The following is a 12,651-nucleotide window of genomic DNA, read 5'->3' on the forward strand; positions in this document are numbered from 1 at the left end:
GCGGGGGGGATTTCCCCCTTGTGGGGGGGGGGGGAGGCGGGAGGGGCTGATTACACACTTGTGGGGCAGGGGGAGGAGCGAGGGGGATGATTACACACTTGTGGGGCAGGGCGGCTGCCTTGGGCGCGGCCGCCTGGTTTCATTTGTTTTTTTTTCCCAATTTCCTGCTATTGAAGCTAAACAAACACGCGGCACAAAAGAGTTTTTATTCCTGTCTGAAGCAGCTGAGGGTGTCACAGGGTGTGTGTGTGGGGGGAGGGAATTCCTGGGCAGGGTGGGGGGTGGGCAGGAGCCAGGACTCCTGGGTTCTCTCCCAGCTGTGCGAGGGGAAGATGGGCAGGGTGGGGGTGACGTGCAGGTTCTGGCGGTGAGCGGATTTCCAGGTATCTGATGTAACAACTTCTGCTTCTGCTCGTGTCCCGTCCCCCCCTCCCTCCCCCCCACCCCCCAGGTGCGGCTTGTTCGGCTGGGATCTTTCTAGTGAATCTCCATAAAGAGGAACCAGAGAAACCAAACATCCGTGTTCAGCCGCCTGGCCAGCAAAACACCCATCAGCCAGCGCCCACTGCCAGCTGGGGGACCCAGGAGTCCTGGCTCCCAGCCCCAACCCACTGGGCCCCACTCCCCTCCCCGAGCTGGGAGAGAACCCAGGAGTCCTGGCTCCCAGCCCCCCTGGCTCCCTGGCCTTCTGCGCTGCCTTCGCCCCCCAGCCCAGGGCCATGGCTCTGTGCAGCTGCTTCCCCCAGCGGGACGCCCCCTCGTAGTATTTGCAAAGCAAATGTCGCTGCAGCGCAGGGAACTGATCCCCGGCCCCGTCCCGGGGGCAGGCCATGAGTGTGTCCGTCTCGGCTCCCCAGGCCCGGGCTGTCACCCAGCCCATCTGGCAGGGCCCCACTGCTCTGAGCTAGGCCCTGCAGCCCCCACTGCTCTCCAGGGTTCCCCAGCTGAGTCCTGGCCCCGGCAGAGACGCGCCCCCCGCCCCCAGGGAGCGGCTCCGGGCAGCCTGTGACGACCAGCCGGCGCGTCCAAGTCCCCGGGGCGCCAGGGTCAGGCCACTGCCCGCCTGGCACCCCCTCACCGCCCTGACCTGGAGAGATTAACCCTTTCACCGCAGCAGGTGGCCGTGCTCAGCGAGTGGGGAAACCGAGTCACAGCCGGTGGCCAGCAAAATATGACAACAGCAGGATTCTCTGCCCCCACCCCGATCCGAGGAAGGTCAAGGCCCCTCCTAGCCTGGGTCACGCGCGCCTCCCAGGCGTGGCCGACACCACCATGGCCAGCGCGTTTCCGCCCGTCCCCTCGGCCGCCGAGCAACGGCGCGATTCCCACCCACTCCGATAACCGAACCCCGTGGAGGGGCCAGAACCCAGCACAGAGCAGCGTCGCGCCCGCCCAGTGCCTTCCCCGCTGAGCACACGAGCAGGGGCACATGGGGAGGTCACACCCGCATCCTGTGGGTTCGACGCTGGCAGGGGGCTTGAGGGGGGCAGTGACCCCCCTGCCTCCATGTGCCAGCCGCGGCGGCTGCAGGCTGGGGTGTCCTAGCTGGGGCGGAAGGTGACCCTGTCACTGTTTGGGGGCTGGGTGTCGGGTTGCCCCCTTGGAGGCTGGTCACAGCTCTGGTGTCCCGTGGTCTGGTGTGGCTGGGGGCCCCCCCACACTGCCCGGCTCCCGCTGGAATTGTATCCCCCAGGCTGTGCGTGTGCCAGGACCCCAGTTCCCCTCTGGGGGTGAACCTGCTGCTCCGACCCCCAGGGCAGAGCCACCCCCCCCCCCCCATGGTGGGCTGTGATCCGGGGTCTCTGAGTCAGGGGAACCCGCCCTGGCCATGGCCACCCTCTGCCCAGGTCTCTTTTACCAGCACCAGCCATCCAGCGGCTTCCCCCTTCCCTGGGGTGTCCCTCGCCCCTGGCAGGGCGAATCCGCTGGGCATCGGCCTGCCCTGCCCGTCTCCCCCTCACCCAGCGGGGACCCAGCCACCCCCGGGCCCAGCCCTGCCCGGTGAGAACAGGCCGATCGGCTCCCTCTGTCGCAGCCCCAGACTCCTGGGAGTTCACCCCGGGCCCCCGGGACTCAGTCCCTGGTGTGGGGCTGAGTGGGGCCTTCCCCTGCCCTGCCCCACTCGGGGTCACAGCAGGGGAAACGTCCTCAGCTGAGCGACCCTTCCTGAGGGGAGGGAACCCTAACCCCCAACCCTCCCCCTCCGACGCCCATTTGCACCTTGTCTGACACCTCCCGTCACATCAATATGGGCCCAGCCAGGCCCTTGGCTTCCTGGAGGGGGGGAACCCTAACCCTCAACCCCAACCCTCCCCTCCCGATGCCCATTTGTACCTTGACTGACACCCCGCCCTTCCCGTCACATCAATATGGGCCCACCAGGCCCTTGGCTTCCTGGGGGCGGGGGGGGGGGGGGGGGCTTGGCCCAAAGTAAGTGACCGGGAAGGGGGGGCTTGTTCTGACCCAGCTGCTGCTGGAGAGACGCTGCCCAGGGCCCTTCCTCAGCGGGTCCCTGGAGCGCCAGGTCACAGCCCTGCAGCAGCCCAAGGGGCGTCCACGGAGACCCACCCAGCCGGCCTGCACCGAGCTCGGGCAGTGCTGGGGGGGGCGTTGGGGTCACACCTGGAACCAGCCCCCGGTTCTACCCCCTTCGGCACTTGCTGGGGCGTGAGCGCACTGAGCTCCTCCCTGCGGCCAGGGAAAGTCTCCCCGTCAGCCCCCAGCGCCGGGTCCCGCCGGCCGAGCCCCTGAGTCCAGCCGGACACAAGCCCCGGGGACCCAGCGACCAGCCCGTCCTGTGCCCAGGGATCTGCCCGTCCCATGTCGCTGTCCGTGTGTGTGTCTGTCGTCCCCGTGTCCTCCCATCCCTGTGGCCATCTGTGTCCCCCCACACCCAGTGTCTGCGTGTCCCCGTGTCCGTGTCTGCTTGTCCCATGTCCCCGGGTCCCCGCCCCGAGCGTTGGCCCGTCCCCGCCCTCCCTGCTCACACCCAGCAGTCGTGGGGGCAGTTTTGACATTTAGTTTTATTACAAACAGCGTCAATCACGGTACAAACCCCGATCAGCCAGTCCCACCCGCTGTGAGCGACACCCCCCCCCCGCCCCTCACAATCATCATCCCACACCCCCCTGAGCAGCACAACCCCCCTGCACCTCGGACACTGTCTGACAGCGGGAGGCTCGGGGAGGGGGATGCGGAGAGCTGGGGGTGGAGCTGGGGGGCACAGGGCTCTGGGCTGAGATGCTATGGGGTGACTGCACTGCCTCACCCCTGCACCGGGGCTGCCCAGATCCACACCCCACCCCCAGGCAGCACCAACAGCGGGGCCTGGGGTGGGGGTGTCGCCGTTATCCTTCAGCCCCACACACAGACTATCCCCCACTGCACAGCACACCCCCCCCAGCCCCGACCCCTGTGCAAAGCAGAGATTAACCCAGGAGTCCTGGCTCCCAGCCCCCTGCTCTAACCACTAGACCCCCTCCCCTCCCAGAGCCCCTCAGGAGTCCTGACAGCCCTCATCCGGGAGGGTATCACACTCGTTGTGCCCAGTGGACAGTGACCCTGCATGGTGGGGAGGGGGTAGGTGTGAGCAGGGGGTAGGTGTGACCGGAGCTGCCCCCCAGCGAGTGCTGCATGGGGGGGGGGGGTGCTGCAGAAGTTCTCCTGGGCAGTGGGGTGGGGGGGTGTGCAGTGATTCCCAAGCAAATCACAGTCATTTCTTTCTGATTTCTGAGTAGACGGTGCCGCTCTCCCGGGGGGGCTCGGGCCCGGGCGGTGGCTTCTGGTCTCCTGCGGTGAAAGCGAGTGTAGAATACTGAATGTCTTCGTCACCCTGGAAGACAGGACAGCCAGATCAAGGACTGCAACAGGCAGAGAACCCAGGAGTCCTGGCTCCCAGCCCCCCCTGCTCTAACCCACCAGACCCCACTCCCCTGCCTGGGTCAGAGATAGAACCCAGGAGTCCTGGCTCCCAGCCCCCCCCCCCGCTCCCCTCCCCTCCCAGCAGCAGGATAGAACCCAGGAGTTCTGCGGCCGGACACGAAGGCTCCTTACCAAGGTAGGTTTGTTGTCACAGACGCCCTGATCTGAAGGACAGAGACAGGAGACAGACGGGGTTAGAAACACAACAGTCCCGGGGTGCAGCCCCCCCCCCCCAGCCAAGCAGTGACCCCCCCAGGGGCAACAGGGCCCGTGCGGAGTTAGTGGCAGCAGGCGAAGCACCACGTGGGTTAGTGGCTGCAGCCGGCGTGGCCCCCAAGGGCTCAGCAGGGATCCTCAGGGTGGGGGGCTCCTTGCACCAGGATGGTGAACCCAGCGGGGGAGGGCAAGGGAAGGGAAGGGGGAGCGGGGGGGATGGGGAGGGAATAAGCAGGGAACCCCTTGGCCATGTGACCCCCAGCCTGCGTCTCCGCGGTGCTGCCCCAGGTTCCCAGCACCAGCCACACGGGTTGGGGAGGGAGGGGAGCAAGGGGGGCTTGAGGGAGGGAAGGGGGTGGGGGGATGGGATAAGCAGGGAACCCCAGACCCAAGTGACCCCTTGCCCCATATCTGCTGTTGCCCCCAGAGTTCCCAGCACCGGGGGTGGGGGGCACCCGGAGCCCGTGACACCCACAGCCCAGAGCAGTGACGGGGGATCTGGGACCCAGCCCGGGGGGAGAGAATCCCAGACGGGCTCTTGGAAACTGGGGCTGGCGCAGCCGCAATGTCACTTCCTGTCTGGCTGGGGAGTTTCCCATCATGCCCCTGGCCGTGGCCGTCCATCACTCTTTGGCATGGGGGAGCGGTAGTGGCACTAACACCGGTGCAGGCATGTGGCTCGCAGGCCCCGCCCACACGGCTCGCAGGCCCCGCCCACATGGCTCACAGGCCCCGACCACGCGGCACATGGCATGCAGCTGCGAGGGGCGGGGCTGCTACTTACTGGGGGCGGGGGCGGCCTGGCCTCCAACGGGCGGGTGCTGCTTGGGCCCCCTGGGGAAACAGCAGACTCTGCGTGACGCCGGGTGGGCGAGGGATTGGTCCGTCCCCCACACCAGGGATGGGGGACGGCAACCAGCCAGCTTCCCCAAAACTGCAGACCTGTCCCCCCTCCTCTCTCCTCCCCACGGGCCATCCACACCCACACACACCTACCGAACCCCACAGCCATCCATCCCCCCCACCTCTCTATCCATCCACCCCCCACAGGCACCATGTGCCCCAGACTCATCCCATGGCTCTCCCTGTGGGGATGGGTAGCTCTGGGGTGGCTCCGGGCGCTGGGTGCCAGCCTGGGCAGGGATTGTTCCCTGGGAGACCTGACACTGTTTCCAAGAGGCGTGTGGGACGAGATCCCATCCTGGGGGGCAGAGAGGTGGAAGGACCCTTCACCACAGAGCAAGTGACAAGCAGAGACCCCGAAGTGCAGAGACCTGGGGCTGGAGGGCAGAGAGACTGACCCCCTCCAGCACCCAGGGGCAGTTCCCAACCCCCCTACTCACCAGGGTTCGGGGCAGCCCCCAGCCCCAGGGCCCCCCGGCCCCCTGAGCCATTACCCTCCAGTTTTGCGGAGCAGGAAGTAGAGCAGGACCCCGAGCAGCGCCGCCCCGGCCAGCGACCCGATGACGATCCCAGCGATGGCTCCGGGTGGCAGGCCTCCGTTGGAGTCTGGAGGCGATGCTGTAGATAATGGAAAAGAAGTCGGGGGAGTGTATCAGGGAGTCCAGTTATGACCCCCCGCCCCAGCCCCACACTTCCCAATGCTGCTCCCTCTTGGTGCCCAATGTGAGGCCCTGGGGGCTGGAGCCCCCATCTGCCCCCCCGGAGACATTGGGGGCAGCTCAGCCAGGGGTCCGCTGAGCCTGACGGGTTTGGGCCCAAGACAGGACCCAGGATGTGGTGGGCTGAGGGGGGGTCCGAAGGTCAGAAACTGGGAGGTCTCCTGGTGGTGTCCAGCCCCCTTGGGAGCAGGGGAGGTTTGGGGCCCCCCAGTGGTGCCAGTGCCCCCACACCCAGCGCTGGGTCAGTGGGGGTCTCAGCTCTATCACTGGCTGGTGCTGGGGGGATTCAGGAGACCATGGGGCTGGACGGCGCATTGACAGATCCCCTGCCCCCCAGCCACAATGGAGCCCCCCCAGCCATGGGGGAGACAGACCCCCAGCCTAGCCCCAGTCCAGACCCCCACAGTGCCTGGCCCTAGAGAGGAGCAGCACTGACCAGGAGAGAGAGGGGACCCAGTACAAAGACACCATCGCCCAAGGGTCCCCTGAGCGCCACCCCACACCCAGCTCTGGCTCCCCCTGCACCTCGCCCCAGCCCCAGCCGTGCCTCTCCCCCAGGTAGGGCATTTTCTGGTGCCTGACTCACTTAACCGCACATCCACAGATGCTGAGGCAGTGAGGTTGGTGATGGGATTGTGAGCCTGGCACGTGTACGTGCCCTGGTGATCCTGAGTAATGGAGTTAATGGTCAAGCTGCTTCCAGTCCCCTTAGCGTCGGTGCCGTTGAGAACCCAGCGATAGCTCGGGGCTGGGACGGAGTCGGCGACGCACGTCAGGGTCAGAGGGGACCCGAGGGTAATGGATCCCGACTGGTCTATCTTGGCTGAGTCCGGCCCATCTACACAGAGAGGGAGGGCATCAGGGGAGGGGACAGTGCCAGCGAGGGATCCCTGTATAACCAGCCCCAGCCCTCTGCCCCAGAGGGGTCGTAACTCAGCACAGCGCGAAGACTCCCCATATAAACAGCCCCTGTATCATGCCCAAGAGGGACCAAACCTCAACACCACGTGAGGGGGCCCCGTATAATCCGCCCCTGTTTCCCACCCCAGAGGCAGCTGTATCTCTGGGTGATGCAGGACCAGGGGCAGCGCGGCCGGGGACGGGGCTGCAGTTACTCACAGGCCACCGTGACGTTGCTGGGCTCGCTGCGGTTGGTGCTGACGGGGTTCCTGACCTCGCACTGGTAGGCGCCGGCGTCGCCCCGGATGACATTTGGCACTGTGAGGGTCCGGTTGTCAGGGGACAGCCTCAGCCGCTCACTGGGCACAAGGGATGCCCCATCCCGGAGCCAGAGCACGGTGTCGGCGCTGGTGGAGCTGTTACACGTGAGGGTGAAGGTCCCGTTCTCCAGCACCTGGGTTTGGTTTGGCGTCACCGTGGGCTTGGGCAGGATTTCTGGGAACAGAGAGAGCGTTACCGTGTGTCCCTACTCCTCCATCTGCCCACGACAGGGGCTGCTGCCCCACGGGATTGTGGGAAGGGTCCTGGCACCACCATCCCGCTGCATTGTGGGAAGGTCCCAGCATTGCTGTCCAGCGGTGTCGTGGGAAGGGTCCTTTGCCCCTCAGAGCTGCGGAGACGGGCAGTTGCCTTCTGGGGTCCACCAGAGGGTCCCTCTCCCCGGCGTCAAGTCTCACAGTTATTGGTGCCTCCCTGAGGCTCTGGCTCCCGGAGCCCCGTGATTTTTGGGAGACTCTCGGCTGTGGTTCGAAGGGGGAGCGACGCTCCGGCTCCCAGGTCTGTCCCAGGATCCAGCCTGACAGCAGGGTTTTCAATGCTTGGTGCCACTGACATTGCCCTGTGGGCACAACCCCGTGTTTGGTCCTTGCCGTCCCCTCCGACCCGGATGGTGCTGCCCATCCCAGACCCTGGCCAGGCGGTGAGGGTGGCGCTGCTGATGCATCATGGGAAGTCTGCCAGAGCCGCTCTCACTGACCCAGGGGAGATCAGAGGTGACCCAGTGAGGTCATGGGGCAGCCCCCGATTCCTACCCAGCCCTATAGCTCAGCAAGGGCCTCATTGCCCCAGGCCCCCTGGGTTCTCCCCACACGTCCCGCGAGAGTCCAAGTGGGGTGGGTGCATACGCTGGACTCCAACTGCAGGGCCAAGGAAACTCCTCCAGTCTGTACCTCCTCTTTGGGGTGTCCCCTGGGGGAAAGATTGTCCCCTCTACTATAAATCCATTTCACCCTGGGCGAGGGCAGGATCATCCCTGCCAGTCTGTCCTCCCCTCCCAGAGGGTGGGATCCAGTCTGTTCCCTCAGAGCAGCCCCCATCCCCTTGTCCCCCTCCGAGCTCCCTGTCCTGCCCACTGGCTAATTCACTCTCCAGCATCCCTTGCTGGGGGGCACCGAGCAGCGCGGGGGTCGTGGGGGGTAGGCTGATAGCGGGTACAGACCGACCCCTCCCACACCCCGGCAGAGCCATGGCCACACGCCCGGCCCAGGTGGGAACCAGCCGGAGGCACCAGGTGGACAGGAATCTGCTGTCGGAGCTGCAGTGGGGTGTCCCACAGGGGACAGATGCCCCGGAGGGGCGGGGGGCAGAGACAGGACGGAGCCGGGAGGGAGAGATGGGCACAGAGCAGGGCACTCGACGCGCTGATCGGACGGGTCGGGCATCGCTTGGAAAGCGACAGGTAGCGTCCGGCCCAGCTGCAGCACGGCTGGGAGCAGCCCCCACAGGACAGAGCCCACGGGGTGGAGCTGGGCCCTGGACAGGACCAGAGCGCAGGGGGATGTGGCTGGACTGACAGTGAACTAGCCGAGAGCGCCCAGCATGGGGAGCGGGATCGGCGCAGGCAGTGACAGGTAATAGAGCAGTGTCGGATCCAGACAGACGGGAACGTCCCCTGGGGAACAGAGCCCGAGGGGTGAATCCAGAACTGAGCTGAAGACGCCAGACCCGGCTCCAGAGCCAGAGAGAGCCCAGGGCGCAGGAACGGTGCTGACCCGCGGGGTTGGTGCACAGAGTAACAGGTGACAGGGGACGTCCCAGGCAGACAGGGAGCCCGGCTGGAGACAGGACAGATCCGGAGTGGCCAGGGCGCCCGCTGGACAGACAGCGACAGAGTCCCCGGTGTTCTGTGGGCCTGAGACAGAGACAGGCCTGGCTACTCACCCAGCACCTGGATTACCAGGGTGGTGCTGTTCTTGGTCAGGTTGGTGATGGGGTTCTGTGCCTGGCACATGTACGTGCCCTGCTGATCCAAGCTCGTCAGATTAAGGGTCAAGCTGCTCCCGGTCTCCTTTAATTCAGTGCTATTGAGAACCCAGCGATAGTGCGGGGCTGGGACGGACTCAGAGACGCACGTCAGGCTCACAAGGGACCCCAAGGGCTGGGGGAGGAGTTCTGGTGGCTCTATCCTGGCGGAGTCCGGCCCATCTGCATAGAGAGGGAGGAGGTCAGGGGAAAGGTCAGCACCAGAAAGGGATCCCGTATAAACAGCCCCACACCCAACTCCATGGGCAGCTGCATCGCCATGGTTGGGTGAGAGCCAGGCACAGCGCGGCTGGGGGACGGGGCTGCAGTTACTCACAGACCACCGTGACGTTGCTGGGCTCACTGCGGTTGGTGCTGACGGGGTTCCCGACCTCGCACTGGTAGGCGCCGGCATCACCCCGGGTGACATTCATCACTGTGAGAGTCCGGTTGTCAGAGGATAGAACCAGCCGCTCACTGTCCGAGGGGGACACCCTGTCCCGGAGCCAGAGCACGATGTCAGCACTGGGGGAAGTGTTACACGTGAGGGTGAAGGCCCCGTTCTCAGGCACGAGGGTTTGGTTTGGCGTCACTGTGGGCCTGGGCAGCATTTCTGTGCAGGGAACAGAGAGAGCGTTATCATGTGTCCGTGTTGCTCCATCCGCATAGGATCGGGGTCCAGCACCACCATTCTGTGGGATTGTGGGGAAGGTCCCAGTGTAGTCATCCCACAGCATTGTGGGAAGGGTCCTGGTGTCGCCACCATGTGGGATTGTGGGAAGGATCCCGGCATAGCCTTCCTGAGGTGTCGTGGGAAGGGTCTTTTGCCCTTTGCCCCTCAGAGCTGCGGACACGGGCGGTCGCCTTCTGGGGTCCGGCGTTGAGTCTCACAGTTATTGGTGCCTCCCTGAGGCTCTGGCTCCCGGAGTCCTGTGATTTTTGGGAGACTCTTGGCTGTGGTTTGAAGGGAGAGCGACGCTCCGGCTCCCAGGCTCCAGCCCGACAGCAGGGTTTTCAAGCCAATCCCGTGACAGTTCCGGCCCAACAGGAGGGTTGTGACCCCACAGGGTGCTTGGTGCTGCTGGCATTGCCGGGTCCTTGCCGTCCGCTCCTACCCGGACAGAGCTGCCCATCCCAGACCCAGGTCGGGGGTGACTTCGCTGGTGCATCATGGGTAGTTTGCCAGAGCCTCTTACTGACCCCGGGGAGCTCAGGGTGACCCAGTGGGGTGAGAGGGGTACCCCCCAGCCCAGCGCTGCTCCCCATTCCTACCCAGCCCCATAGCTCAGCAAGGGCCTCACAGCCCCAGGCCCTCTGGGTTCTCCCCACGACCCACGAGAGTCCGACTGGGGAGGGGGCGTCCGGACTCCAGCAGCAGGGCCAAGGAAACCCCACCAGTTTATATCCCCTTCCCCGGGGGTGGGATTGTCCCCTTCAGTCTGTTCTATCAGGGCACCGCCCTCCCATGCCCGCTGGCTAATGCGCTGTCCAGCAGCCCCTTGCTAGGGGGCACCGAGGGGCCGTGGGGGGCAGGCGCACAGGGAAGAATCTGGTAAATCCAAAGAGAGAATCAACAGAACGAAGGCGGAAACAGCACCTCAGAGAGACGGTACCTCCCCCACCCGCCATCCGCTACCCACCCCAGGAGGCAGCGCCGGGGCCAGCAGCGCCCAGATCTCAGGCGGGGACACAGACCCGGTGTGCGGCTGGGGGCCTGGAGCCAGCCCGTAGCCTCATAGCGGGTACAGACCGACACCCCCCCGCCAGAGCCATGGCCACACGCCCGGCCCAGGTGGGAACCAGCCGGAGGCGCCAGGTGGACAGGAATCTGCTGTTGGAGCTGCAGTGGGGCGTCCCACAGGGGATAGATGCCCCAGAGGGGCGGGGGGCAGAGACAGGACGGAGCTGGGAGGGAGAGACGGGCAGAGAGCAGGGCACTCGATGTGCTGATCGGACGGGTCGGGCACCGCTTGGAAAGCGACAGGTAGCGTCCGGCCCAGCTGCAGCACGGCTGGGAGCAGCCCCCACAGGACAGAGCCCACGGGGTGGAGCTGGGCCCTGGACAGGACCCGAGCGCAGGGGGATGTGGCTGGACTGACAGTGAACTAGCCGAGTGTCCTGCACGGGGAGCGGGATCGGCGCAGGCAGTGACAGGTGATAGAGCCGTGTCTGATCCAGACAGACGGGAGCGTCCCCTGGAGAACAGAGCCCAGAACTGAGCTGAAGACCCCAGACCCGGCTCCAGAGACAGGCAGAGCCCAGGACGCAGGAACGGCACTGACCCGCGGGGTAGGTGCACAGAGTAACAGGTGACAGGGGACGTCCCATGCAGATAGGGAGCCCGGCTGGAGACAGCACAGATCCGGAGTGGCCGGGGCGCCCGCTGGACAGACAGTAATGGAGCCCCTGGTGCTCTGTGGGCCTCAGGCAGAGGTGGGTGTGGGGCGCGGTGCCCGGCTACTCACCCAATCTCCAGGGTGATGTAGCTCGAGTGGCCATCAAAGACAATTATCACCACACAGGTGTAAGTCCCAGACTGGCTCATGGAGAGATTGGGGACCAGGAGCTCAGAGCCGGAGGAGGCCAACAGAGCCCCAAATGTACAGGACAGCTGGAGAGTGGAGCCCTCAGCATAAACCTCCTGGCGGGGGGTGATCGTGGGGGTGTCGGGCCCATCTGGAGCAAACACAGGAGAGCCGCGTGTTGGGGTGGGCCTGGGGGGGGGGCTGCTCCAGCTGCAGAGACCTCAGCACCCAAGGGGCCTAGATCCAAAAGCCAGCAGGCACCCCTGACACTGTCCAGTCGGGGCTGCTGCGTAGCTTGGGAGGATCCCCCCACTTCATCCAGCCCAGGGAGGAGATGGGTGGTTTGGAGTGAGACGCCTTGTCTGGATCCAAAGTCCCCGAGTGATGGAGATCCCCCCTCCCCATGGCTGCTCCCCTGGGGTCCCCTCCCTGCGGGGAAGTGGCCCCATACCACCCAGGCGGGCTCTGACTCACCGCAGCTCCCGGCTGCAGGGTCTTGCTCCGCGTTGGCCTGAGGGATTAGACTCTGCTCCCACAGACCCCAGCCCCACGTTTGTCTTTGCGTCTCACAGATCCTCCATCTCCTGCCCCCTGGACTCCCGATCTCTGACCCACTTAGGGTGACCAGACAGCAAATGTGAAAAATCGGGACAGAGGGTACGGGGTAATAGGAGCCTATATAAGAAAAAGTCCCAAATATCAGGACTGTCCCTATAAAATCGGGACATCTGGTCACCCTAGACCCACCGGCCGGAGCTCCCCCGGGAAGTGGGGAAGGACCCTTGGCCACCAGGGCTCACACTTCCGGAGCACGTCCAGCCGGACGGTGGCGTTCTGGGAACAGGCAGCGTTGGTGGCCAGGCAGGTGGAACTGCCCGAGTCATTCCTGCTGCCAGGAGCCAGCGTCAGGGTCTGGGTGTCGCTGCTCAGAAGGACGCAGCTTGTAGCCTTAACGATCTCGTTATCCCTGAACCAGCTGTAGGAAACCAGGCTGCCCCAGGCCTCACAGCTCAGGGTCACGGCCTCGGGTTCGATGGGGATGGAGCGGGAGATGGAGATTGACCCCAGACACCCCATCTGTGAGACAGAAAGGGGCAGGCCGTTATCCGAGGCACAGGGGAGCAGCCGAGGGGGGAAGTATGTCCCAGGATGGGGTAACATGCTCC

The 12,651-nt window shown here is 65.4% G+C and overlaps 1 protein-coding gene across 4 annotated transcripts; it reads right to left on the minus strand.

The window, feature by feature from the left end:
- Nucleotides 1-3,695: 3,695 nt before the first annotated feature.
- Nucleotides 3,696-10,405, minus strand: LOC117888403 (carcinoembryonic antigen-related cell adhesion molecule 5-like). Of its 4 annotated transcripts, none has more exons than XM_034791735.1 (8): nucleotides 9,298-10,394; nucleotides 8,880-9,143; nucleotides 6,879-7,154; nucleotides 6,346-6,597; nucleotides 5,535-5,646; nucleotides 4,922-4,971; nucleotides 4,054-4,085; nucleotides 3,696-3,832 (listed from the first exon to the last, which is right to left on the minus strand). In XM_034791735.1, the coding sequence occupies exons 1-8, from the start codon at nucleotides 9,695-9,697 to the stop codon at nucleotides 3,713-3,715; spliced, it is 1,506 nt and encodes a 501-aa protein (XP_034647626.1). In that variant the 5' UTR covers nucleotides 9,698-10,394; the 3' UTR covers nucleotides 3,696-3,712. The 4 variants fall into 4 exon arrangements, 3 of the variants coding, with proteins under 3 accessions (XP_034647626.1, XP_034647625.1, XP_034647628.1); XM_034791734.1 differs by having other exon boundaries at nucleotides 5,535-5,658; nucleotides 9,298-10,391; XM_034791737.1 differs by lacking the exon at nucleotides 4,922-4,971 and having other exon boundaries at nucleotides 5,535-5,658; nucleotides 9,298-10,401.
- Nucleotides 10,406-12,651: the final 2,246 nt, after the last annotated feature.

This window comes from Trachemys scripta, chromosome 16, assembly GCF_013100865.1.
Source record: "Trachemys scripta elegans isolate TJP31775 chromosome 16, CAS_Tse_1.0, whole genome shotgun sequence".
Classification (NCBI taxonomy): Eukaryota; Metazoa; Chordata; order Testudines; family Emydidae; genus Trachemys; species Trachemys scripta.

Excerpts from the sequence above, each read along its gene's own strand:
- LOC117888403 (XM_034791734.1), bottom strand. The coding sequence starts at position 9,697 with ATGCTGTGGGATGACTACACTGGGACCTTCCCCACAATCCCACAGAAT. Across the intron at positions 5,659-6,345 it reads ATCTGTGGATGTGCGGTTAA|CATCGCCTCCAGACTCCAAC; the intron begins GTGAGTCAGGCA and ends CATTATCTACAG. Across the intron at positions 3,833-4,053 it reads GTGACAACAAACCTACCTTG|GGTGACGAAGACATTCAGTA; the intron begins GTAAGGAGCCTT and ends CCTGTCTTCCAG.